A 26855-nucleotide genomic window follows, 5' to 3' on the forward strand; every position below is an offset into this window, starting at 1 on the left:
GAAGAAACTTGATTTCGATGATATCGGTATGTCAAACCATGTGGTGTCTTTCAGAAATCAGTTCAAGAGAAATCAGAAATATGTAGTACGAGAAATAATCAGAAACGATAAAATCAAATAAAGCCGTTTACAAGAACATGTGCATACAATTGGCCCTTAGCCCAACGGTACATAGACAGGCACTTCATTTCGTCAATAATTTCACCGTGAATGAATAGATTCCACCGCAACTGTGTCTAAGATTACTATGTATCGCGCATTGCATGCCGTAGATTTTCGATGTTAATCGTGTATCGCAAATTGCTTGTAGTCAGGCGCACTGCAGAGTCCAAGTCGTAACTGCAGGTTGCAATACACTAGGCGCATGGAGAACTTCAAATATTAGAACCTCCCTCTAGTCTTCATGCCCGCTACAGTCTGTCACCGTTGTTTAGATTAGAGCAGCCCCTTGACACTCACCACTGCTCGTATACTAAAAAATTGTACGCGTTTTGTCCCCTTTTTGTAGTTCCTTTACGTGGCGCTAGTAGACTTCTGACACGCTCGCTGCCCTCGCTGACCGCGCGCAATCTTGTCAGACAACTACTAGCGCCACTAGTGGTGGAGATTGGCGGGAGAATCGAGGGACATTTTGCGAACCACTTTTGGCAGCGTGTGTCAGGGGGCTGAATCGGAGTAAACACCAGAGTCTCCACATAACCTCGAATTACATACTTGGTTACATGTGTTTATATCTACATATTCATTATGGAACAATCTCCGGATGTTTCTTGGCCATCGGAGTATGTAGAATTAACGGTATGTCATACAGAATCTTCAATTTGTTCGATGAATGCGTCTTTTGTTATGACTTACCAATCTTCTCGGCAATTCACCTAACTTGAGCTGACATGGTCTTGATAATCTGTAAACAAAATTTAGAAAATTGATTCAAGCTTTTGAATCAATACCATTCAGCCGTAAGTTAATAATAACATACACTACTCGATCTAATGAAATATTTACCTTTTCATAACCTTCGAAGAAGATCGACGAGCTCCTGCACTGCAGGATTTGTTACGAATACATCAAGACTTCGGTTGTTACCCCATGCTCTCACAATTGTAAGATATCTTTCGGCGATGGATTGTGCCCATGATTTTCATAACTGATTTACTATTCAGTCTGTCCGCTTGTTTTGACTGCTTGTTCTTATGATTCTGTTCCTCTTTCAGATTGTTCGATATGCATAAGAAAATTCTTGCATTATAAAACTCAATGCCCGGTATGTTTCGAGAATTTGTACGAAAAAGATTTGCACCCAAATAGGATATTAGATGAATTTATGGAGTGCTATTCATCATTGAAAGTAAAGCTCGTCAGCTGTATCAGAGAGGCTGAGATAAGAAGGAATCAGAAACATCCACCTGCATTACCTGTGATAGACTGTGATAAACTAATTGCTGCTGACAAGCCAATTGAAACTCCAAAAAAATTGTTTTCTATAAGAGTGAGGGATGAGACTCAGCTAATGGGCACACCCAAAAAAAATATCACTGTAGGTACGAGTGAAAATACGCCAAAGATATCTTCCCTCTTTGTACCAAAGAGTGCGGACAAAAGTAAAGCCGAAACAAGCGCTGAGAGGGTGCTTTGCCCTATCTGCAGCATTGATATAATGGCAACAAAAATCAATAGGCACCTGGACGACTGTTTGAAGAGGCAAGGATCCATGTCTCCCCCAAGACGGTACGTAGCATCTCCGTTGATCAATTAAGAGTGACCATCTAGCCTGGAATTTCAGAAAATGAACATAAATCAATGAAATATTTTTCTTATTGAAAGTGAACTCACAATTATTGTATTTTTTCTTGTTTTCAATGTCAAGTGCTTATATCCTTACACATGGTTCTTGATTTTCATTACTTAGCACGTTGTTATAGATCTCATCATAACACCTTAGAGCCAATGCCAAAATATGTCATGAACTTAATGAAGGATGCTCAACTCCGCAAGCAGTTGAAGAAATATGGCTTATCAACTTCGGGAGTGCGTAAAGTACTAGAAAAGAGATTGCAGAAATTTTCCACACTCTATAATGCAGAGAGAGACAAAATTGTTCCTAAATCTGTCCACGAGATCGTTAAACAATGTGAGGAAGAAGAAGTCGCTGAGAAAAGTGTGCAGCGGATGAACTCTTCTGGATCTGTAATTAAATCGAAGTTTATTCCATTAATTTACCATGAAGCATGAAGATTTTGTGAAATTTAATCTATATGCCAATATTTTTCTATGCAAAAGAACAGTTCAAGTTATCTTTCTATCTCAATTTTGAGCATCCAAAAAATAAACTCATTCAGCTATGTGATAATCTACTTTTAGTGTCTAATTGAAATTTTGTGAATTTTGCAGTTGTTGAACATTGATCGGAAGTCAGACCCAAGCTCAATTGAAGAAGCGCAAAAGCAATATCGTACGTTTAATTTGATCCTAGTGCATACGATTTATTTTTATTTTCTCATTGATGTTTACATATTAATTTTACACTAAATTCCAGTGTATAAGAATAAGGACAACTACCAGAAATTGATACAGTCTATAAACAGACGTGACAAGTCTCAAAAGAAGGTGGGAAGATCGTTGTTCAGTCGTCAGTTAGATGAGGAGAGCATGGCGACGACGTCATCGACACCATTGACGACTACTAGTCAGAGTCTGTTGAGTGAAAGCAACGAAAAATACGAGCCAGGCTCATCGAGCATAGCTTTGAGTCAGTATCTTCGGTCAGATTCAGACTCGAACACATCATACCCATTACAGCATTATTCACGAGATGATCCGATGCAGTTCTTAGCATTGGAATTATCTTCGGACAGTCAGAATTCTCCCCTCAAAGTTGAAAGCTCATTGTTGCTAGAAAGAAAACTCCAAACCCCCGTAGATCTGGATTGGAAGAGACATTCAGAGTCTGAATGTTCACATGCTATTGTCTCATCAAACCCGTCCCGGATTAGCGGATCCCCAGAATTTCAGTCGAGCTGCCACGAGAACAACTTGATAGCAACATCCATTATAAAAGAAGGCAGTGAGTCGAAGAGCGACATTTTTGATGCTAGCACCGAGGACAACCTCAGCGACAATTGCAGTGATGAACGCAGGAGTGCAGTGAATAGATCGAAGAAATTCATTCGAAAATCGCACAAGCAGTGGAAGAGAACAAAGACTTGCGTCGACAGCCAGTCTAATTGTGAAACGGATTCTGAAACCGATGTACAGACCACAAGGCAAAGGTCTGCAGCAAAAATTCAGAAGGGAGTATCGCCAAAACCTGATAATGGTGCGTAGGCAGGAGAAAATTTATTCGATTAAATGATCTAAAAAAAAAAAAACGACCTTTCGAAAGCTCCTTGCACTTCTCCCATTTTCAATTCCATTTTTGTATCCTGGTAAAATTTATTGAGAATCTGTTTCGCAGGAAGCTTATATAGCGATTTTTCAAGGATGCGAGACGCGATTCTGGATATCGGTGAGCCGAGCTACGACGGCGGAAATCTGAGTAGCTCAAAGATGGATAAAGAAAATTCGGAAAAAACTGAGGTCGAAGTCGAGCTTACGACCGTCCGTCGGTCATCTAGAAAAAGAAGCCAGATTTCGTATGCTACTGTTTCAAAAGTTCCAAAAGTACTCGAGAAGAAGGGGAAACGAAAGAAGGTGCTTGATGAACAACGATCCAACGTTATTGATGACGTTAGTGACACGTTGGAGGTTCCGTATCCAACAAGTGCAGATGCTAAACCTGACGGCACGGTTAATCAGTTGACAAATGATACAAAAAGATCGTTGCGAAAACGGCCCAAGCGGTGAAGTTTAAAAGATAGGCTTTATAATTTGCGACTTGTGTCTATAGTAATATATTTATAATCAAGATAAGGTATTCAAATTTAAGTAAATCAGTAAAAAGGATACGAAATAACTGAATTAAATTGGTTACTTCGATATTCGTCTTACCTATTTATTCATTCTGAATTCTTTAGTTGCATACATGCTTACTGGGTACAATTCCCTTAAAAATGCGGACGTGAACTGGACCAACATGGCATATCGTTTGATTGTCAGCTAATGCAGTTTTGTAGAAGTTGCTCATTGTCAGAGTATAGAAAAGTCTGTGCAAGATGTTAGTCCTTTATTTCGTTATATGAAGTCGATATAACGTAAAATATACGATAAAGATTTGATTCGATGATTAAATACGGCCCACTTAGATTTTGTGACTACGTATGGCGTCTTGATATATTTTTCATATATGATGGGGTCTAAGAATTAAAAAAATTGGTTACTGAATGAAATAAACGATTCCGAATTTCAGGCGTCGCGATCCGAAATCCGATTTCTCCTCCGCGTCGGTGCGATATGTGAACCCAGAAAAAGTCAATAGATCTAATTGGATCCAATTTTGGTTCATCTAATGTAATCCAATACCGGGCCATTTCGAGTATGCGCATCATAAGTCTTTCAAGACAAGCCTGTGTATAAGTTACAGTTTGAGAAAAAAGTCAACCGACAAAAAGCAGACGAAATTATCGGAATGCAACAAGTATGTAAAGGCGGGCCGAATCGCCGTGTTAAATGTTCTATGGTGCGTATACTCGAAGTGATGGGTCTAATTTATAGATCTTACATGAATCTATCAATCATACTGTACAAAATTTAGAGATTTTACAATTATCACAAAAAATACTTTTGAAATAGATTTAATAATACTAGAATTAATTGCTTTATTGAATATATGCCGGGAGGATTCTATGAACCTGATCACTCAACGCTAGCAGATTTGCAACTGATACTATATTTTAAATATGTTGGTACACTAAATGTAATTTCGGTTGCTTATTTGCAGGCGCTGAGTGGCGAAGTTCACAGTACATACCTACATCCATGTATACAGATAGTTAGATGAGACTAGATTGAGATAAAATTTGGATATAATTAGATATAGTCATTTCTTCCCGGCAATCGCTGCTGGTTATCGAACAAACGTGTCCGAACATCGTGCACGAGTCGTAAACAAGTCCCGGGTAGTCATGGAAACGCGGGGTAATCAAAAGCGGTAGAAATCGAGTAAACGCGGAAACATTGGCGCAGTTTAGCGCAGAAAACGACCGTGTAGAAATAATGGGAAAGGAGGAGGTGGATCTCGTGACTGTGGTTAAGCCAGACGAGAAGAGATCGCTCTTACAGAAGTATGACATTCCTATAGAGCATTTATCTTACGAGTACGTAACCGGCTGCTCAAACGTCAAGGAGCTCGAACGAATTGTTCTGATCTTGAGGTACAAATTTTAATATAAAAACAGAAGAAAAAGCAATCACTGGACCGATGATATCTAGTGTGACAAAGTAAAGATTTTGCAACTACAGCCAAGTGGGATTCTCAATTTAACAAGCCCGTTATCGTTAAACTTGCAAAATTCTAATATTTACAACAAATTTCTTGTGATGTCTGTTATTGTATGTATAGTAACACTAAGATCCGTTGGTCCAGCGAATTATTTTTATCCCTCATAGACAGAGGAATCCTAGCCGAAATGTCAAAAAAACAAATAATCATTCTGTCGTTAATTGTGACTCTGAAGATCGGGCGAGGAGGGTATATTTCCGGACTTAATAAACCGCGCCGAAGAATGTCTTGCCAAAATCAGTCCCAAGAGCCGCGTGCTTCGGGTCGAAGAGCCGGTCGTTACTCGGGCGATGTTGGATCCCGAGGACCGTAGATTGATCGACGACGATATGGCCAGATGGATGAGCGAGATGCAGGGAAGAGAGAAGGACCTTGATGAGGGAAAGGCGTTTACGGCTACACCGCTAGTCCCGCAACCGGAAATCCGGCAGACGCCAGAAACGAGATCAGCGAAAGTACGACACTCTGGTGAAATACTCTTCTGCGAATTTGCGAGCATGAATCCGCACAGTATCTAATCCTACACAAAAACAAGAATTTGAAAAAAGAAAAAAATTATCGGATAAGTTTGATGCTTTGCAAAAGCTGTGACGATTTGCAGAGAATATTTTCACCGCGATGAACCTCTTTGAGAAAAAGTATCATCAAAGTCAGCGTGTAAATTTTACGATTATGTGTCTCTTAGAGAAACTCGCAGAGCGGCGCGAAACGGGGTAAAGCGAAGGCGATTGCCTCTTGCGATTACGCAGGCTGGGACAGATTCGACGCCGATGCCGAAATTGACCGCATCGACTTACAGGATGAGAGGATGCAGGTAGAGGCAAAAAACGCACAACAGAGACAAAGAGAAAAGCATGAGGAGGCCAAGAAATTTTCAAAGGAATCTATAGTGAATAAATGTGAGATATTGTCAATATTCACACTGAGTTCAAGTATCGTAAAATTATCGAGAATTGATTCTTCGACGCTACCTAATCCCAGGTAGTGCGGCATTCTATCCGTGTCGTATTTGGATATAAAAGTAATTTTTTATCGCAGAAATTATTCTATATTTACTGACCGTGACAAATTGGAAGTTTGAGAGCTTGCACGAAGCTTTTTGTGCATTAATGTTTTTACAATACGGCCAAAACAATCAGCTGTTAACCAAGAAACGAATTAGCACAGGATCTATCTATTTTTCAGTATCGTTGACGGCAACGGAACTAGGCGTGCTGGCTGAGCACGAGAAGAATATGGGGAACGAGGCGTACAGGGTTGGCGATTACGAGGAGGCTTTGATACGTTACAATTCTAGCATTACCATTAACCCGAGTGTGAACGCGTACAACAACCGGGCAATAACAAGTAGGCGATTTTTTCAAGAACAGAAACGATTCCTCGTTTAAGAATTAAGAATTTAAATTAAAATAGTTTTGAAACGATTGACTCGATCCGAGAAATCTTGAATCAAAAGATAAGAAAAATTGCTAAAATTTAAAGAAATATAATAATCATAGAACAACGCGTCGGATTTGGGCTATTTTGCCAGCAAAATTTGTGTGGTAAAGTTTCAAATTAAATTCTTCAACCTGTATCTCCTTTTATGCAGATATAAAGTTGCGTCGATATCAGGAGGCTGTTAACGATTGCAACATCGTGTCGAGTATGGAGTATAACAACGTAACGGCTCTGATGAGGCGAGCACTGGCTCTTGAACATCTGGAAAAAAATTCACAGGTAAACACAATCAGGCTATTATAGAACGGTTGATTCATTCATAAATGACGTGTAAAAGAAAACAACGAACAATAGAAAAGTTCAATTCTCTCACACAGCAATTTTGTCTCACAAAAAAATCAGGCACTCATCGATTATCAGACGATCTTACAGCTCGAACCAAACAACAAACTAGCCATAGCGGCTGTAAACAGATTGAAGAAACCGTCCGATTCCAAGAAAGTAAGGTAATACTGAGTAAAAAAAAGCAAATCCAAGATGTGTATTTGTTTGAATAGTTGCAACTTGGTAGATACTTCTAGTTTGAAAATACTCACTATTATCCCACGTGGGACTTGAAAGAATATAAAATGAATTTAATTGCATGTAAGACAAAATCAAAAAGGGACAGCGGAGTTTGAATCGATAAATTACTTATCGAAAACTATTGAAACAAAAAGTAAAATTCCTAGATATAGCATATTTTCGTTTAATGTTTAAATCCTGTGACAAATTCGATTCAATTCTGAATCTGCGATAGAATGAAAATCGAGGAAGAAATTATTCCGGCGGTCATTTCCGAGACGAAAGTGGCTAAAAATGAAGAATTGAATAACGTAACTAAGGAGCGATCGACGGTAAAAAACGCTTACGATTTACCAGAAGAAAAGAAGGACTCCTCCCCGAGTTCGAACGGCGTGCAGTCCGAGATATGCTTCTGCGACAGAGCACCGGGTTTTTCGCAGAGTCCAAAACCGCCCCCGCACTACAAAAGCAGCTACTGTTTGCCGCCGCCTCGCAGAACGTCGGGTTCGCGGCCGTTGGCTGTTAGATCCGCTTGGGAAAATCGGAAGGCTGATACGTCCGGGACAAAAACGGGCTGCCCAGACGCGGAATCGCCGAAGCTGATGATCGAGGAACTGCCCGGTCATAACGAGTACGAATCGACTTACAGTCGGCCGCCGGCGATCGCTGAGCTGACTAAGAGTATGGGAAACGGAGAAAAAACTGTGACGAAAAATGGGGATGAAAAAGGGAAGAAATTGCAAACGCACAAGAATAGAGATAAGCTCGCGGATAAAAAGCCAGAGGAGTGCCAAAAACCGAGGGAGAAAATCCTGTCCCCTGTCTCAATGACTCACAAGAAAGTCGAGGTTGCTAGTAAATACGAGAAACCCGTTTTCAAGGAACAGGAAGTTGTGATAAAGGTTAAAAATCGCATTGTTATAATCAGTTTTGTAGAAATTTAATGTTTCAGATCAATTAGGAGATTCGCTAACCAGAAATTAATATATTCATTTTATCACGACCTAGTCGTACATTGCTTTTGTATTTCAATAATTGAATTCAAGTCGATCAAGATCACTTCAACCTTATAAAGCTTATTCGTTTCATTGTGCATGGTTTTGTATTTAAAACAAGCTTTTATCCATCCTCTAAAACGATGTATGAATTTTCTCAGTTTCCGCCAACGTGGTTTTTTTCGAATAGTTTTTTAATCGAATATTATTATCAATTCCAGGATCTCGACTCGATCGAATCGCCCTACGAATTTCTCCGCGTATGGCAATCGCTGAAGACCGATGTTGACTTATCGCTACATGCGAAACTCTTGCGATCTTTAGCGCCAGAGGAGTTCAATGTCGGTGAGTCAAAAATAGTCTGCAATTCGAATTATCATTTATTTTTCAACAGTCAATCAACATTCTCGTACCGTATTTCCACAGTCATCGGAAATAAACTGGACGGAGGTATGTTCACAATTTTGTTGCGATGCCTTGAAAGACATTTCTGCAAGGATCGTGAGGACGTTCTCTTGGTTTACCGGTATCTAAAAGCCTTAGCTAAGCTGAGCCGGTTTTCCATTGTACGATCCTTCATGGACTCGGTCGACAAAAAAGGTACCCTGACAAAAAATCAAAAAATATTTATGGATAAATTGGTTAAATTAGGGATACAGCGTCGGTGTAAAATTTGGTCAAATATTAAGATCACATTTTGTTAAAATAATCTATCATTAGCGCGGGGAAAATATAATACCGCAGATTCAAATTAGGAATGCTCACATGTTGATCACAATTTGAAAGATTATATTCACGTCTGATCTGTTTTTTTTTTCTTAATGTAAAGCTCATATTGTTTGTTAAATTTTTATGAACAATAGAAGTCAAATTTCTTGAAACGACCTTTCTAAATGCAACAATACCATTAACTAATATGTAACGACATATGTAATTTATCTTAGTAATTGGTCTTTGTATTTAAAATTTGTCGACGTGAAATTTTATTTTAAACCCATAAAACCATATTGCTCAAATCAAATTAATGTTCAACGCAATTATACCTTGTGTGCCATTTTTTTTTTTGAATCATTCGTTTGTTTTATTCTAATACTATACTTGTTTAATTAGACTGTAGGTCTTCCCGCGGCGATTATCTAAGTACTACGATTTCCCAATTACCCGATGAAATGATAAATCTATATCGAAGTTTTTGGTGCACGTTTCCAATATCTTGACGCGATTGCGGTCAGCTAATTGATTAGATAACCCGGTAGATATACCGGAAGGTATCTGCGATGTATATATATTTTTTTCTGAAGTATGTATATTTCATGTTTCATCAATTTTACAGTTCTCCTCAAGATGCTAAACTTCGTCGAGGAACACAACTCGCCTTTGGCTGCCGCGGAATTGCGTCACGCCTACAACGTATAAATCGCCCAAGTATATAAATACAAATAGGTAGGTGTGCGCACGTGCAGATCGTGTAGTACTTTCGAGCCAACTCGTCGACGTCTAACCCTGACCATCTTGGGTCTGATCCCCGATTCTTTATTTATTTTTGTCTCATTGTTCCAACTCTGAACGTGCTCGCATGTCCTCAGTTTTTTTTTTTTTTTTTTCCCTCTTAAATTGTTATTATTCCTAATTTTTACCAATTTTGAATAAAAAAAAAAAACCTCAAGATTCTGTATCGGATAACGATATTTTTTTCAACGGCTTAGAATAGCTATGAAAATTATTTTTTTTTCCGTTCATCCGAATGGATTCGAGAAACTTGATTTCGATTTTTTCTGTATAAATAAAAAGTTACCAAATAATCTTTTTTGCAAATATTTTAAAACATGAAAACTATTCATTCTGTCCAACACTTTTATCGCTATTAAACTTTACGAGCCTTCGAAAACGTTATTTATCAACACTTAAAATTTCGGAAAATCGTGGGACTTGAAACATGTTCTCTAAATTAAACTAAAAATTGATTGAACGTTTAGTAGAAAAAATGATTCAACTTAGAAACAACTCGGTATATTACAGACGTTATTCAGAAAGTATTTTTTTTTTTACTTTTCGGTTTTAAAGTTGAACGTGCCGAGAAAAGTGTCCGTGTTTTCGAATTAGCACAATGGTTTAAAAAAAGAATCAAACCCAAGTGGATCAAGCTTAGTTGCCATTCGAGTTGGCTCGGAACGCACCATACACTGAGGACGAAATTGATTTACTGTTATACATCGTATTCATAGCATTTAATACATATACTTCAATAATTGACTTTCTGTACTTATGATCAATAAAATATTATTATGAAAAACAGTACTAACGTAGATTCAATTTGATTCTCCAATTATCGATTCAGACAGCGTTTCCAGCAACCAGCGAACTTCGACGTAAATATTTTTCACACTTTCTCATCCGTTTTTCATTGTTCTGTCCTCTTCCATTTTTTCATTCCTATCCAAAGGCCAAAGCACGACATTCATACACATCACACGTAAGTACTGGCAATTATCCTGTTGACGTGCCTCCGGCGGATCCGTCATGCACACACCAATACATCCACTGATAATTTTGCTTAGTGCACAGGCGTCGATATCGTTTATTTACAGTTTGTACACGCGATTCGTAAAGGTGTAAAATATGCGTACGACCTTCGTTGATTCATCATCGCGTTACGATGGGTTTGACATTCTGACCGCGACCTGAGACTTGCTAAAATAGGTACTAGGAATAGTTTTTGGGTAGTGAGACAAGAAAAAAAAAAAATTAGCTCATAACATCACCTACATCAGATAATATTAATTATAGTTTATGAAATCAAGACGTGATGGTTCGATATTTTTGTCCACCTACACATTTTTTTTTTTTTTTTGTTTTTTTTTTCAAATAAGATTTTATATACTCGCAATAAAAATACATCCGCCACAGGGATGATTTACTGCCAACGAAACCTGTTTCCAAATAAATACAATGATTCTGTTAGCGAGTGAAAAAAGGAAAAGAAGCAAGATGAAGAAACTAAGTTACCCTTAAAGTTGTATCAAGTATAAATAACATACTATAATATATTTGTTTGTTTTCATACAATGATACCTAAAATGTATAATAATTTATAATTAACGAATGAATAATTATTTTGCGTATGTGTTTTTGTGTAAGATATTTACAATAAACATGTTCACAGTTAACGTCTGTACAATGTTTGAACTTTGATCTGTATAAAAATAAAACATTTTACATATCATACATGACAAATTATGAATATATAATAATGATAATGTTAACAATAATAATAACAGTACCATACATATATATGTATATGAATGTGTATAAACAAATTACAGCAAAGTAAGTTATGCTTCTTTTCGTTTTCTTGTTTTTCGATTAAACGAGCATGATTATTACACTAAGTATATTGAATGGGCAATGCTATTATACGAGTATGTATATCCGGAATGGTAAGATCGGATTGTGCTTCAACGGGTAAAAAAAACGACGATTGTTTTGTTATCCGTATGATCATTCGTTATCGTATTATATAAGAGACTAGAGCAAGTTTGGTGGGATCCAACGTATATTGGAGAGCGCGATCTGCTGGCAGGGCATACAAAATTCTCGATGTTCGTATTTAAAAATAAAGCTCAATGCTTGTTGCGTTTTACGCACCGACTCGACGCCAAATGACGAAATAAAGGCTTACTAGCTTGCACGAGGTTCTTTGCCTCTTCGTTTCGGCATAAATAGCACGAAACCCTGATCTAACCTAACTCATCACGATTACACTCGCATTCCGAGTCTGATCCCAATTATTGGCGTAATCAAAGACATGGTCGTAGTTGAAAGATACCAATGGAAAGAGGGCTGTTTCGTACACGGAGAAATTTTCAAGATTTTCACTCCTGCCCTCTCTATTTTAATTCGACTTTTTCGGCTTAGGTGTACGTAAGTAAATTTGGTCAAGTGCACGTTGCGAGCCTGGGAAATCCGCAGACTATATAGTAATAGTATACGGTCAATTTCATGCACCTCAAAATGAGCTCGAACGATTTACTGCCCAAAACCGTTGGCAGCTATTTATAGACAACCGAATGTTCTTTACGCTGTCGGTAACGCAGACTGATTGTACTTGCTGATTCTTGACCGATGATGCGCTAGATCGTTTTACATAAAGTAAATTGTACATTCGTCAAGGAGGTACGTGAAGTTCGGCGGGTCCCGTTCAACAAGCAGATCAACTTGGCTCTCGCCGTGACTGTTTCGCGAAACACGCGTTTTCCTACCCGTTCCTAGGATGGCGGTTCACTTTCGACTCTCTCCCGATCCGTGTAGGTAAAAAGGAATACAAGACACCCGAGGAAGACGCCCCAAGCTGCTGGACTCCAGCCCTTGGCCGAGGTTGGAGAGGAGGCACTGGTCGCTATGGTTTCGACGATCCAGTCGCTGAAGACGTAGACGTTTGTGTAGATTCCCGGGAAATTAGCGAGTCCGCACTCTTTTCCCCATGACACGACCCCCGTCAGCATATCGTCGCATATCATTCCGCCACCCGAGTCACCCTAGAATATTTTGCATCTCTTGAATTTCGCTTACAACTGACCGAGGGGCTAATTTCTCGGTCAAGTTGCGAACCTCTGTTGATTACGATCGCTCAGGGATCGAATGACATTGCTTCAACTGCTCTTTGAACATCAAAAGATCAATTTGAACGGTTCTTCTATGATAAGATTTTCACAAAACAATAAACTGATGATGTAACGATAACTTGATACGGTTAAGAATGCTGTGCAGAGAATATTTCAATTCTCTATAAGAATTTGACAGAGTAGTTGGACGAAATCTGAATCGTCATCAGGGAAGATTAGAAAAGAGGAAACTTCACCAGAATAAATGATAAGTGAATAAAGTCTCGTTACGAATTCCAAGTGATTGCATCGATTGGCACTAGATTTATAATGATTCTTCGAATTACCTGACAGCTATCAAAACCACCCTCGATGTATCCTGCGCAGATCATCACTTGAGGAATGTCGGAAAAATTGGCCATCAGTTCTCGGCACAGTGTTCTATCGACGACGGGTATGTCTATGTATAGTAGCTCGTTACTCAGTGCGGTATTTTTCTGAAACAGAACGTAAAAATTGTTGCAATTCACTGTTAGTCAGTTTATTTTCTGATACATTCGTCATTCGTTGCACACAGTGGGTGACATCGGCTATTATTCGTTGTTAAAGATATATGACTATATCGAAACGCCCAGAGTGACCAACTCGTTCTAGTTACAAGAGCTAGACCAATTTGGCGTTTATCATACATTTTAAGTACGCGGAGCAACAAGTCACGCGACCGTACCGAGTAGTTACCCAGCAACAAACAATTCGAAACGGCTTCTTGTCACGAAAGCATCTACTTGCCTAAATTGACTACCGAATATATATTGCAACAAGTTCTAGATGGAGCTGGGTGTGAGAGGAATGATTTATCTCCGAAACTTTTTAGCTAATGATCACTGATCGATATAACCACCTTATAATCATTTAATGACGGGTTGACAACGAACGATAATAAGTCAGTTAAAATGGTCAGAGAACTTTGCGTATATGAAAACTTTTCAGCAAAACTGTTCATTTTCAACGAGGTTCCAAATTGCGAAGTTGAACTGGAATGATGTCGATCGCTGGGGCATTCAAGTATTCGAAAAAAAAATCCTCGCCGTACGAACGAAGAAAGTTTTGATGAAATTTTACTGGTAAAATTACTTCGAACAATCAGTTGTTACATTCACACGACATATAGTATAGTATCTTATATCCCAATGAGTGAAGATACTAGTAATATGAATTAGATCAGCTTCTAAAATATAGGAGTATCTCATGTAGACCGAGAGATTTTTCGTGATGAGTTTGTAAAACTTGATTCACTGGTCTTATGATCGTTGTGATATAATGAAGTTACGATCATTATTAAAAATGATACAAGGTGAGTGACCGTTTCACAACTGACAGATGACAGTGGTCACCTTGGAGATAAAAAAAAATCCAACCAGACCTCAAATTACTCACGTATTTAGTTACGCCCCAACCAGAAACTTGGCAGGGTGTTCCATCAGCGACGGTTTCATTCCTGAGCGCCTTTGCAGCAACAGCTTCATCGTCCAGGGTCAGTTTAGACCGGAGCTGCAAATAAACGAGGCCTGGGTCAGTTATCAATATGAGCCCACCACTTACAGTATGAAAAGCAGAATGTTTCACGGCTGGTCTCCTCTTGAATCAGCGCTAGGACCGGACAGTACCTTTAGCAGTGCGATGTCGTTCCTGAGCGTGTTGACGTCGAAATCTTGGTGCACTACAACTCTCCTGACTGCCCTCGTCTGGGATCTGGAAGACGGCTCGTTGAGCAACAGGTCACCGGCGTATACCTTGATGGTGGAGGCCGCTATGAGTTTCCCGTTGCTGAAATATAAGGGGTAATGGACGGTACAGTGACTTCGAGGATCGAGTAATTAGGAGACGATGAACTTCCTCTTGGTAAACGACGTGATTAACCGAACAAATTACCCACCTGTACATGCAGTGGGCGGCAGTGACGATCCATTCTTCATCGATGATGCTACCACCGCAAAAGTGGACTCCAGTCTTCGAACGCCTGAGAGAGACCTAGAAATATGCACACGTATATATGTGGTTCCAAGTTATTAATACAGCACGGATTTAGATAATCTAGTTCAGGATCGTTTTATACCAGTCCACGCGCTCGCCGTAGACACATTGCAGTCTAGACTGTCTTGAAGAATGACTAGCTCGGAAAAAAATATATTCACTACGTCTTCGATTTCGTTTTTCTCCTCACGCCATTCTACTTGAAAAACAGGCACAGCATACGATTTCAGGTTCACCGGACTTTTTTAAGTTTTTATCATTCAGGAACCGAATTTAACATAATCCAGAAAATTCTCTGATTATCTCATATATCTTTTTGCTAAATTTGCTATTGAAACGGAACTGGTGTTTTTCGGATAGTATTCAAAATAAAAAATGATTAGTAGGTACTTGGGAAGGAATCTAAAAATTGCAATTGGCAGAGGTAAATACTGAAACAACATTGCAGTTGCCGCTTTACAGGTGTTGTACAATTCAGGCGCCAACTATTTGCCTCAGGAAGTAACAGGAATTTTTGAAATCTCTCGCAATTCTGAGTTTTTTTTTTAAATTTCAATAATTTTGGAACTTCTCGACACTCGACGGCTAGCTTCGGAAAATTGCAATGACGAATTTGTTAGTCAATTTTCTGAAATCTACTGAAAACTCGTGTGATTATTCTAATCTTAATGGAAGCTTCGATGAATTTCAGTCTCTCAGAGAAATCACTCGAGAAAATTTGAGTATGTTGAGCGAGAAAGATTTCTGATAATTTTTTTGACACACGCATGTATATTCTACGCTTCTTTGAAACATTTGTTTTTAAACCATTGGAAAATCATCGAGGGAAGTTTCGACATTTATTCGCGAATATTTTCGAGGTGTAGAGCGCATGTTTGGGGATAGTAATTTTGTAAAAATTTCCCAGTTAGTTTTGAGCTGAGTGTGAAAATGATTAAATATACGACAAGCAGCTGTATATTGTAAAATTATGAATACCTCGGACATTCTGACGTTTGAAATATAAAAAGAAATACAAGTATTTGATGGAAATGTAAGTATATTTTAAGTTCAGGTTGAGATCGAAACGATTTCGAATATCGTCCAGCCTTGGTCGCGGTTTACATTGCATACAACAATATCTATAGGTGAGAGAAAAACATTGACTGGAATATCTCATGGCACAATTTCCCCCGTGATATCGAACTGCGGATTCCGTACTTACGCAATTCTGTTCGTTAGACTTTCGCTTATCAGATTATTATATATCATTGCTTATCGTAGAACGATAAGAGAGCTCACAAAGCACGTCGATAAATTATTTAACCCTGCACATACTGTTTATGTGGCTTGTAGGATGGAAAATTTATTTTTCTCGTCACCGATTTGGCATCCTTTCTTCTTTGTTTTTCCCCCCCGTTCAATCCACTCCATTGGTACTAACAATGAGGCGTGCTCATTGAATTTCATGTATGCATGTATACATGTATGTATACATGTATAATCGTTGTGTTTGGCCAGTCGAGCAAATCTTGACGCCATCGGCCTCGCAGTGATGTCATTAATACCACAAAAATACATATAGCAGCGCAAATACTAACGCGAACAAACGGTTTTAAGCCTTGTATGTGACACGAGTGTAGATACGCGTAACATTCTGCGTCAGACTAAATATTTTTTTCATAATATACGTTCGTGTCTATATCATGGTTGAATCATACGAGAAATTCTTGGTAATTCAAATGATAAGTATAAACTGTAACGTAATATTTCGTGCCACACATGCATATAATGACACGCATGGGCATAAATCGTGGAATTACGTAACCGAGTTTTTGGCGTTAGTGAAAACGTATCTAAATAATTCCGGGTAAATGTGGAACAGTGTCAGATTTAGAAAAAAGATACATGTGGTGCAAAACGGATGACCCATAAAAAATCTGATTGATCGAAATAGACAAGAATGAAATGATAGATCAAGGCTGATAGTTGTTATTGATTCCCCGAGAGAAGCCTATCAGTATGGAAACTCATTTGCGAAGGAAATACCCGATGATTCACTTACATATCATTATGCAAACTATTTGCAATTGGTACACACTTAGCATGTATCTATGGTACACATAAAACGTCATCGTCAGATGACTGTGCGTAAAGAAATTTCTATCTGTGCTTACTATGTTAGTCCTAAGCTGTATTCATTCCTCAGCATAACCGTTTATCGGAAAATATAGTTCTAGGTAAAAAATGGAAATTAGTTTTGCTGCTGTAACCGACAAAATCTGCACTGAGAGAAATTTCATTTGTTACAGTAACTAGAAAAATTCAGTAAAACAGGTATCGTTGAAAAAACTGTTTGAATATTGTTGGAATTACGAAAAACGAGGTACACGTAAACATTTTGCAATATTGTCGATCCTTTTTCGGTAATTGCAACGCAAAATCAGTTTGTGAGGTTTACTCTACTTTTTTAGTTAAATGAGGCTTTAATATCAATTTATTGTTGCACAAGCATTAAATTTTCGCACCAGTTGTAAGAAAATCTAGTAACAGTGATCGTAATGAGAAAGAATAGTAACGGATACTAGACTTTCCGATAACAGCAACGAAACTAATTTTCATTTTGTATCTAGAACGATATTTTTTGATTGTGGTAAAAAATGAAAATAGTTAAGGACTGAGCGGTAACCGAAACTAAAAATTTCTTCCGATAGGTATACTATTTCGTTTGATTACGGTAAGTGGTATTATATTTTCTTGTAAGTTGTAACCATTGCAATAATTTGCTATCGGCGGAGTAATGAATTAATTTTGTTGCCTTATTCGGTTGAAAAATGTAGTCAACTGAACAAACATATTTAATCCTAGAATAAGCGGGACATTTAGTCTCGATAACTATAACCGAAGTAAATAGTTACTTGTACCAGATTTTCGTGTTGCTTTAACAGTACACAAATCGTTATTGTAAAGATACCCATTGAGACTAGAATTTTCCATCAACTATTTCTACATGTATGAATTCAATTTTCCTCATTGTAATGGCTGGATTGAATAACTCATTCGACAGATTACTGTGTACGAACGGTTGACCTGCGGCAGCTTACAGGAATAATAATCTCAACCTTCTGACAACCATAACATGATTCGAAAGACTGCTAATAAGAGATACTTTGAAAAATCAAGATTTCGAACAATTTATCTTTCGTTATTTTATTCCCGCATGGTTCAAATACAAGTTTTGAGCCCCCCCCCCGCCCCGGAGGTTTCTGAAATGTCGAACAAAAGCGCGATATCACTCGCGTTGTGAAATCGCAATCACAAAACAAATAAGTATTCGAAATGTTTAAGGCGGTTGCGATGTCCGTGGTAGAAGTGTGGAAATTAAATGAAAGCAAAATGTTATCGAGGAGGAGGCACCAGTTTGATAACTTTGAACGTCAAGTTACGCTGATTGTGTTGCTGCAGAAGTGAAATGGAATCTGTCAAAAATGCAGCAGGCGTACAACCATATAATAAAAATGAAAAAATGTGAAACGCCCCTCCTACAAAAAAAAAAATTCATAACGCCTTTAAACTAATCATTCGTTGGCGGGGAAAAGCATCGAAAATTGCAAAGTCGAATAAACAGAGTTCAATTATGGTGAAAATTACGGAAAACATTATCGTTTTATATTACGATTTCAATTTGATTCACGTGAATTCACATTTATATCGTTTTAGTTGCCTGTCCGGACAGTATTGCAATTCTTTATTTAAAGTCAATTTTTAGGAATGGGTTACAAATGATTTGTCAAAAATCGTAGAATGCGTGTAACTAGAAACGAAAAACTGTCATAAACACGTGTCATCTTTACAATTAGCGTTAAGCCATAAGAAATACAAAACCAACGACCTTTGCGTTACTGCAAATAGCAATCACAAAAGTAATTTATAATAAGGTTAAAGTCGTTGCAAAATGATTTCCCTTCAATTTTGTACAAGCAGTATTTCTATTATTTATTGTTCGCGTATGTTTAAAGCAATGAAGCTATCTTTTTTAACGCAACGCGTTCGAATTATTTCCAATGTCGTAGGTTAATGTGAGTACTTTTTTCAAATGAAATCTACTCAGTTTAGATTCTAATATGGCACGCAGCGACTCATTATCGGCATTAGATATGAAGCCGTTTCGGCTGAAAGCGTTAATTTTTACCAAGGTCGAAAGGTGAAGATTATTTTTATAACCTCCGTATTAAAACCTTTCGACGAAATATTTTCCTCAATCATTCGGTACGAAAGCGATCAATTTGTCTAAAGTTCAACTGATCATCACTGTTTTCTTTTTTTTGGCGGCCTAGATTTTTTCGCAAAGCTTATACCATATTTATAATAATTTATGGAACTCGGCTGGGGTAAAGTTTCGTAAAAAAAAATAAATCCAAAAACTCCAAGGCGCCAGAGATAAAATATGCTTTTACGTTCGAGAGATGCCTGCATGTATGAATTGTGTTTTTTTATCTTCTCAGATGCGACTGTTTTTGAACCGGCAAAACAAGGTATCGTATGCAACTAATTCACCTTGCAAGCTTCGTATCTAAAAATAACCGAATCGAATGATCGTGCTTGCCCAACGTGCCCCTGAGATGCAACAGCATAATCGTACCAAACCTCTGTCGTACACACCGCTACATATTACATAAATGTTTACGACATAACATTTATTACCAAATGAAACAACCGCTCCGTTAACCTAACCCGACCAGAAAACGTCAGGTTATAAAGTTTTCGACGATTTCAACCGAACTTTGTAGTTCAAACATCCGCAGATGGTGAAAACGGATCGATCTTTTTAATTTCCTTAACATGAATTCGACGCAAAAAAAACCAAAGGCCATCAAAAATATTTTAAATAATCAAAATGAATCACCGTGCTTGTTTTCGCGACGCACTGAAGCCGATGAACAATTTTAAGCTTAGATTAAACGATAATTTTTTTCCGGGTTTGATATGAAAATTGAACTTCGTAAGTAACTGTGACCGCTAGATATGGTATGTTTAATTAATTTTTATCGTATATTTGGTCACTTGTATCAGACTTTCTTCTCACTGTATGGCAATCACAATTCGGGTTTGGTCCAATGCTAAAGTAATGCGAAGGATTTATTCAACTGGACGAACACACAGTTAAGTTTGGCGGATAACTCAAGGCTGTAGTTACCGAAAAATTATGATACAGTGTATTTATATTTATAATCACACGTATACTGGATTATTATTTTTATCACATTTTTTTTCAATTTCAACGACCGATATTTACGCACGTATTTGTCACGGTATTAAGAATGTAACGGTTCAGCGAAAGAAGTAATCGTACAATAAAAAGGTAAGGTAGGTCACGGTTTTTAAAGTGAAACTGAATATGATTGAATCGAGTTTTATATTGAAAGAATATTCCGATCGTATTAATGAAATATCGGAATTTAGAAAAGAAAAGTACACATTGGTATTATACGGCAAAGTTGAATAATTTGCCAAATTTTTATTCATATTTGTTCCTTTTTTTAACGAACTTTTTGTACGAGTCGTTTAAAGCGAGGGTTTGCAATATTTTTAACACGGTTAAGCTTCTTGATTATAACTTACATCGTTTTTTGTTTAGTCAGTTGTAGATCTGAGATAAGAATTCTTGTCAGATAGTCCATGTAAAGAAAATTCATTCGTTAACAAAATCAGATCCAATTCATGAAAAATCTCCAGCTACGTTATTTGCGATAATGATGGTGAACACGAATGAAAAAAATATCACTACTGTGTAATAGAACATAAGAAAGGATATAAAAAATTTGAGACAAGGTCTTAGAGTTCGAACGTCCAAAATGATTGAACTTTGGTGTTTTTGATCAGATTCTAAAGTTTTCGGGATTATTTTGTTTGCCTCACTTATATCGAAAGATTTCCAGAGATCGGATGAAAAACATGTCACGAATGGTTATTCTCAAAGCAGCTAAAAATAAAATTGCGTAAGTACTTATACGGCGCCGTAGATGTTTGTTAACAATTACATTTGCGCGTTAAAACTGCACTGCATAAAGTATAATGCACGATTTCTTAAAAGATTTTCAAACACCTTTGGAATCTGGTCAACGAGCAAAGTGAGCCAATCAACGTTAAAATCGTATAAAAAACAGAGTTTAATAACTACGAATGTCCTAATTATAAAATCATTTATCAAATCGTTGATATCTCAGCTTGTGTTGTACGAATTTGCTAAGATTCATTTTTATTAAATAACAGGAACCTTGATTTATTCGCGTTCACTGTCATTGGTGTAAATAAAATTACTGGAGACTTCTCAGACGGTTTTTTTTTCTCGCTTTTCCTAACTTTGAGAAGTTGTTGAGCCAAGAATCAGTACTTTGTCAATAATTTTTATCAAATTTCTATATTCGCGAGCAGCGATGATTCCGCTCACAATGCAGGAAAAAGAAGCACTGCAATTATAACCGAAAGCTCACAATTAGACATCGAATTTTCATCTAAAAGTGCTTTGAAGTTGTTAAAAATTTAGTATAACCGTTCGATTTCGCGCTTCAATTACTCATTTTAATCATAAGATTATTCTCTACATTGCGGTTCAGACGATTTTATTTTCTCATATTGTTATCGATGAATATTTAATTTTTTAAGATCCATGTAGGTATTGATTTTGATTATCAAAAGCAATTGTGTTAAATCGTTTACTAAATAATAAATATTCATTCCAGTAAATCTACAAAAATTACCTCTCCCAACAAAATCAGCCATCGTTGAATTGAATACCAGATTTTTTACACCTACTCCAAATCGATTAAGACTAAAAAATCGGTATTTGAACTTTAAGAAAAATAATTTTCGTATATCTTTTATCCTTTATTTACACGAAAATCATCCTCGCTTAGAAATGCTTCAATTTGTTAAGGGAATTGCATGATTTCGTTACAGTTCACGACAAAATTCTAAACAAAAAAAAAAAAACTATCGAAGTTGATGTTAAAGTTTTATGACTTTTAGGAAGTGTAAATGTGTGTAAAAGTGTGATCAAAAACCCAAATTATACAGTCTAAGAAGCTCCAGTCCCATAAGAATATAACGTGCCCAGTATTTTTGAAAATTTATAATCTACACAAGTTCCCGATAATATTTCAAAATTTTTCTACTGACTTTGTGACACTCGTGCTATGATTTGTTTCGACAACACTACCACCATTTTTTATTAATTAATTTCTGTTTATCTGTCATTTAGTCAAATAGATCAATCGAAAAATGTCGACTTCTGTTTCGGTAACATCTTTAGGCGTGCTTGGTTCGAGGTTTTCTTTTATAAATCGACTGAATCAGGTACAAGAGCAAATGTATCGCACGGATGATGAATTTCCTTAATCACTCAATGTGCGACCATCTTGTAATGACACCAAGACTTCGGGTGACTGACCTCAATCAGTGAGTTTACCTGATTTTGCATGCCTTCAAGTGACCGCATAACTTCGTTACTTCAATTAACTTCAACTGACCTTACAGAATGTCTTTTACAGTGTACACCTAGCTCTACCACTTCAAGTGACTTCGCACGCCTTCAAGTAACTAAATGACCTCAAACGACTTGGCAAATTTTTTTTTTCCACAGTATACACCCAACCCGAAGAGTGTTTCCTCCCATACTCGCAATGAAGTTATTTCTCGGTTTCCCACGCCGAATTACTCCTCCACTATCTTACCTGATGTGGAAACTGTCCAACGGTGGCCTGAACCCTGCCGATGACACGAGGGGGTGGAATTCGCCCCTGAAGAGTCTCGTTAGCGTCCGAATCACGATCGGCGAGCGGAAGTTCCGATTCGTGGAGAACGGATCCGGTGAAGTTCCGCCGAGTTTCGCCGAGGGTTGATCGCGCCCTCCACCTTGCCATGGGTTGAAGTCGAGCCGGGGGGCTGTTGGTGTCGATGGGTAGATGGGAGGGCGAATAGAGGTGGAACACGACCACGTGTATCGCGTAAATCGCTACGAGGCACAAGTAGCTGTGTTCGTTGGTGTTGTTCAAGTTGCTGTTCATGACCCCGTCCTGAGTGCGACGAGGTGCCCAGACCCGTCTCTTTCCTTCTACTGGTGCTATTTCTCCGTCAAGTGTCTAGGTCAGAATAACCGAAGAAAATATCGTCACCGAGTTCGCAGTTCTTCCGGTCTTTTCAACGTCCTATCGGAAAATCTTGTGCTTGTCTTTCGACACATGTGTCACGCGATCGCACTGAAATCGCTTCTTCGTCTTCCGTGACGGTGTAATTTCGCCTGTAATTTCTCGAAGGTATATACCATTAACGGTGACACCAATGAATTATCTCTCGGTTCCTCTTCCCGGTCTTCCGTTGCTCCCTTTTCTCTCGCGTTACCCGATATCGAACTCCTCCTCGGATTCTTCGTTCACACTTAATTTCCACTTCCCTTTCTTCCCCTTCTTTCCGACCTTCGTTTCGTTTGCTATTCGAGGGTTGGGTCCGTTTGTCACGCAAGATCCTCAAAATACCGAAACCGTCATGCAACGCGTCTAATTGGCACACGATATTTCACCCGCACACGTTTCACCCGCCGCTTTTGTTTACGTATATTCTATTTATTTTCCTGTCTCTGCTTACTGCTAATTCTTGTTATCTTATCTTCTTCCTTAGCGTTTCCTTTTCACAACGCTCTGCAAAAGCATTTGCACTTGCAACCACCGTATTCGTACAAGCTCGAGGCCGCACTTGTTGCACGGGAAATAATTCAAAGCCGAAGAATTTCACCTTGAAATTTGTTTTTCCTTTATACTCACGTCACGTCACATTTGCACACGCGTGTAATTACCAAGCTGCGGTACTAAACCAACTTCCTTCAAGACCATTCGCATTCGAATTCGGTAACCGTCAATCGAGCCGTATACCTGCTCGTTTGCACCTTTGCTCAGGGGTTGGTTCGAGCTTTCTATATATATATCAAATCTGCGTGTCCTGTAAAAAGGGTGTGAGCTTGTTGTCCAGCGAGTCAAGGCTGCGGAAAATATCACCTTTTTCACTCCCCCGCAGTAGTTCTATACGAATTGATACAGCTGCAGTGGAATTTAAACAAAATGAACCGGAAGAAATCGTTCCAGTTGCTTACACGTCGAAAAAACTCGCAAGCTGCTTAATTTTTCTCACAGCGGAAATATCAGGATCACACACCGTGAATTATTATTTTTGTAAAAGCTTGCGAAGGCGCTAAAATTAAAGTTCATCAAGTGTGTGCGTAGAAAAAAAAAAAAGAACCGAAACTCCACAATTTCCTTTTCCTCAAGTTTCGGTCAATTAAACATTGTTGTTGTTGTTGTTGTTGTTGTTGTCGTTGTTGTTATTATAATTATTATTAAAAAGAAAAAAAATTTTACTCGTGATTCGTAGTTATGTTCGTTATTTTTTTTTTTTTTTTTTACCCCAGTTCACTGGTTTTCCAAGCTTTCCTACGATCTGCAACTTTTACAATTATTTTACACCTCACTGCCCGTAAGGCCCGGTGTTTGGGTGACGGAGGATTTAAAAAAAAAAAATTAACAAACAAATGAATAACCACTGTCGGAATGAAACACACGACGAAGTTTGTTGCGCGGTTATTTTATTTTTTCAAACCTGCGCAGACGGAGGTGATCGAAAGAGATCGTCGTCGTCTCGTCGCGTGCTGCACAGGTTCCCCCGGCTGTGGCCGGCGAATCACTAGCGCTTTTGTACATAATGTGTACGCGATATACCGACCTCACCTAAGCCTCGCACACACGTCAAAACCTACCGGCCGAGCTCCTGACCGAAGATAAGTTGGCATATGTGTCAGTGTTCCGCGCGTATTACACGCCACATTCGTACATGTATGTGTGTGTGTGTGTACATATATATATTTATATACATGCATATATATATCGCCTGTACCTATGCATATATGTATACAAACATATGTATATTCGGTGGGAGTTGTTTCGTGTGTATATTTTCACTTTCGGCGGTTGTAACTTATTTCCTCTTGCATTATCGCGTTACACATAGACGCAGGTACGTGCACGCTCCGGAATAACGAAACGATTCGTACTGTTTGTATGGGAAATTCCATTCTTAGGATGGAAACATTTTTTTTTTTTTTTCTACCAGTATGTAGATTACTTCGGTTGGCCGTTGAATAAATATTTTGGGGTAAGGTGTGACGTAGTGGAAAAGTTCGAAAATGAAAGGGTTACAATTTCCAAGGTTTCAAAATTAGGAAAATCTGTTTTATCTAAGAAAAAAAAAAAAAAAAAAAAAACAATAAGTCTAATTTGAAAAATGATCGTAATTAAGAAAAGTCCAAATGTGAAAACGTACGGAGTATTGAAAATCTAAATATTTAGAAACATTAGAATTTGCTTGTTTACAATTATTCGTTCCGTGGATTCTTAATTTTGACTTTTCCATAACTCCAATATCTACATTTCGAAATTCTGAACGGAACAGATTTTTCACGTTTTTGTAAATTCGGTTCTGTAACCCTTTAATCTTCTTTCAGTGTTCGTTTCTCATTTTTAACCCGACCATTTTTGAATTGTGTATAACGAGGTTTATTTTTTCATCGCTATGTTATTCTTCTGAAGTCGAAAATGTAACAGAATATTCAATTCCTCCGCATCAAGTTTTCAAGCAAAGTTCGACGATTGATTGAAAATACCGACCAGATAAATCTAATCCCTTCACTCACACTGCAGCACGTAATATTTTGCAAACGCGTATGAGAACTGCAGATGCAATATATCTCAAGTACATAACTGAAGCATCTATGAAATATGTTATATTCGTACTTCTGACGCATCATTTCATTAAATTTCTGATACAATTCATTGTACTTCTGGCGTATTACGTAATTTTTTCACACATATTGCTTTTAACGATGCAAAGCCATCGATTTGAAATATTTTACTGTCGAGAGTCTGGAGGTCGCAAGGTCGCGAGATTACATCTACGGCAAATGGCATTTTCTGCACTGTGTAACATGACCTTGAATTAATTGTAAGCTGATGTATGAGTATTGTTTTGCTACGTTATTTTAATATTACAGATAAGTATTTCTTGAAACTTTCACTGCAGACGTAACTCTAGATTCTCAATGCCGTATTATTGCTAAAAAATTTATGAATTAATAAAGATGTCATGTTGTACTCGAAATTATAATTACGAAGTGGTATAAGCGTTTAAATATTATATACTCAAATATTCGGACTGAAATTTTTCATCAACATCTCGAGAACAATACAATTTTATTGTTATTATGGTCAGAATATTTCGGCGAGGTATTAAATTTCATACGGCAGTTAACGTACACGCTAAAAACACGTTATGCATGTTATTGTAAAACAACTCTCGAGCAAAGAATAATGGAAAACGTTTTTCTCTAATTAAATGTATTTCCAGCTAATTCTTCAAAGTTTTCCACTCAAATGTAAATCCAAACAAGAACGAGAATAAAAAAAAGTTATCCGATTTCTCGAAATTAAATTTACACCATAAATAAATAAATAAAAAAAACTGATCTCTGGATCATTTTCCTTCTTTCCAAGAAGAATGATACAGAAATGGAAAAACTCACATTTGCAATCTTTGCAAAGAAATTCAGTTGTTAAATATTCGAGTGACCCTGCGACCCGCCTATAATTCTACACGATAATGAATTCCCCCCTTCCCGCGCTATTTCAGGGAGTGGCTGAGGAAAAAACGCCTCACGCACGATTCGTACATACTCTATACGATAGTATACCTGTATACAATGAA

General features: G+C 37.8%; 3 protein-coding genes across 9 annotated transcripts; 2 read left to right on the forward strand and 1 right to left on the reverse strand.

Moving 5' to 3' along the window:
- The first annotated feature begins 636 nt into the window (after window positions 1-636).
- LOC124302052 (E3 ubiquitin-protein ligase RAD18-like) lies at window positions 637-21000 on the forward strand. 4 transcript variants are annotated; one of them, XM_046757813.1, is made up of 8 exons: window positions 637-798; window positions 1025-1103; window positions 1215-1728; window positions 1923-2187; window positions 2392-2452; window positions 2537-3316; window positions 3455-5054; window positions 20990-21000. In XM_046757813.1, the coding sequence occupies exons 1-7, from the start codon at window positions 748-750 to the stop codon at window positions 3841-3843; spliced, it is 2139 nt and encodes a 712-aa protein (XP_046613769.1). In that variant the 5' UTR covers window positions 637-747; the 3' UTR covers window positions 3844-5054; window positions 20990-21000. The 4 variants fall into 4 exon arrangements, with proteins under 4 accessions (XP_046613769.1, XP_046613770.1, XP_046613771.1 ...); XM_046757814.1 differs by having other exon boundaries at window positions 3455-3910; XM_046757815.1 differs by lacking the exon at window positions 20990-21000 and having other exon boundaries at window positions 1028-1103; window positions 3455-4628.
- On the forward strand, window positions 5048-10719 carry LOC124302053 (sperm-associated antigen 1). Of its 3 annotated transcripts, XM_046757818.1 has the most exons (10): window positions 5048-5309; window positions 5613-5892; window positions 6123-6336; window positions 6623-6784; window positions 7029-7156; window positions 7280-7383; window positions 7677-8343; window positions 8658-8781; window positions 8863-9036; window positions 9770-10719. In XM_046757818.1, exons 1-10 carry the CDS (start codon window positions 5152-5154, stop codon window positions 9850-9852), a joined length of 2094 nt encoding a protein of 697 aa, XP_046613774.1. In that variant the 5' UTR covers window positions 5048-5151; the 3' UTR covers window positions 9853-10719. The 3 variants fall into 3 exon arrangements, with proteins under 3 accessions (XP_046613774.1, XP_046613775.1, XP_046613773.1); XM_046757819.1 differs by lacking the exon at window positions 8863-9036; XM_046757817.1 differs by lacking the exon at window positions 9770-10719 and having other exon boundaries at window positions 8863-9202.
- On the reverse strand, window positions 11450-24780 carry LOC124302054 (trypsin-like). 2 transcript variants are annotated; one of them, XM_046757822.1, is made up of 6 exons: window positions 22784-24779; window positions 14974-15068; window positions 14705-14864; window positions 14475-14588; window positions 13385-13534; window positions 11450-12971 (listed from the first exon to the last, which is right to left on the reverse strand). In XM_046757822.1, the coding sequence occupies exons 1-6, from the start codon at window positions 23114-23116 to the stop codon at window positions 12702-12704; spliced, it is 1122 nt and encodes a 373-aa protein (XP_046613778.1). In that variant the 5' UTR covers window positions 23117-24779; the 3' UTR covers window positions 11450-12701. The 2 variants fall into 2 exon arrangements, with proteins under 2 accessions (XP_046613778.1, XP_046613779.1); XM_046757823.1 differs by lacking the exon at window positions 11450-12971 and adding an exon at window positions 12978-13129 and having other exon boundaries at window positions 22784-24780.
- Between the last annotated feature and the right edge of the window lie 2075 nt (window positions 24781-26855).

Source organism: Neodiprion virginianus, chromosome 4 (genome assembly GCF_021901495.1).
Source record: "Neodiprion virginianus isolate iyNeoVirg1 chromosome 4, iyNeoVirg1.1, whole genome shotgun sequence".
Classification (NCBI taxonomy): domain Eukaryota; kingdom Metazoa; phylum Arthropoda; class Insecta; order Hymenoptera; family Diprionidae; genus Neodiprion; species Neodiprion virginianus.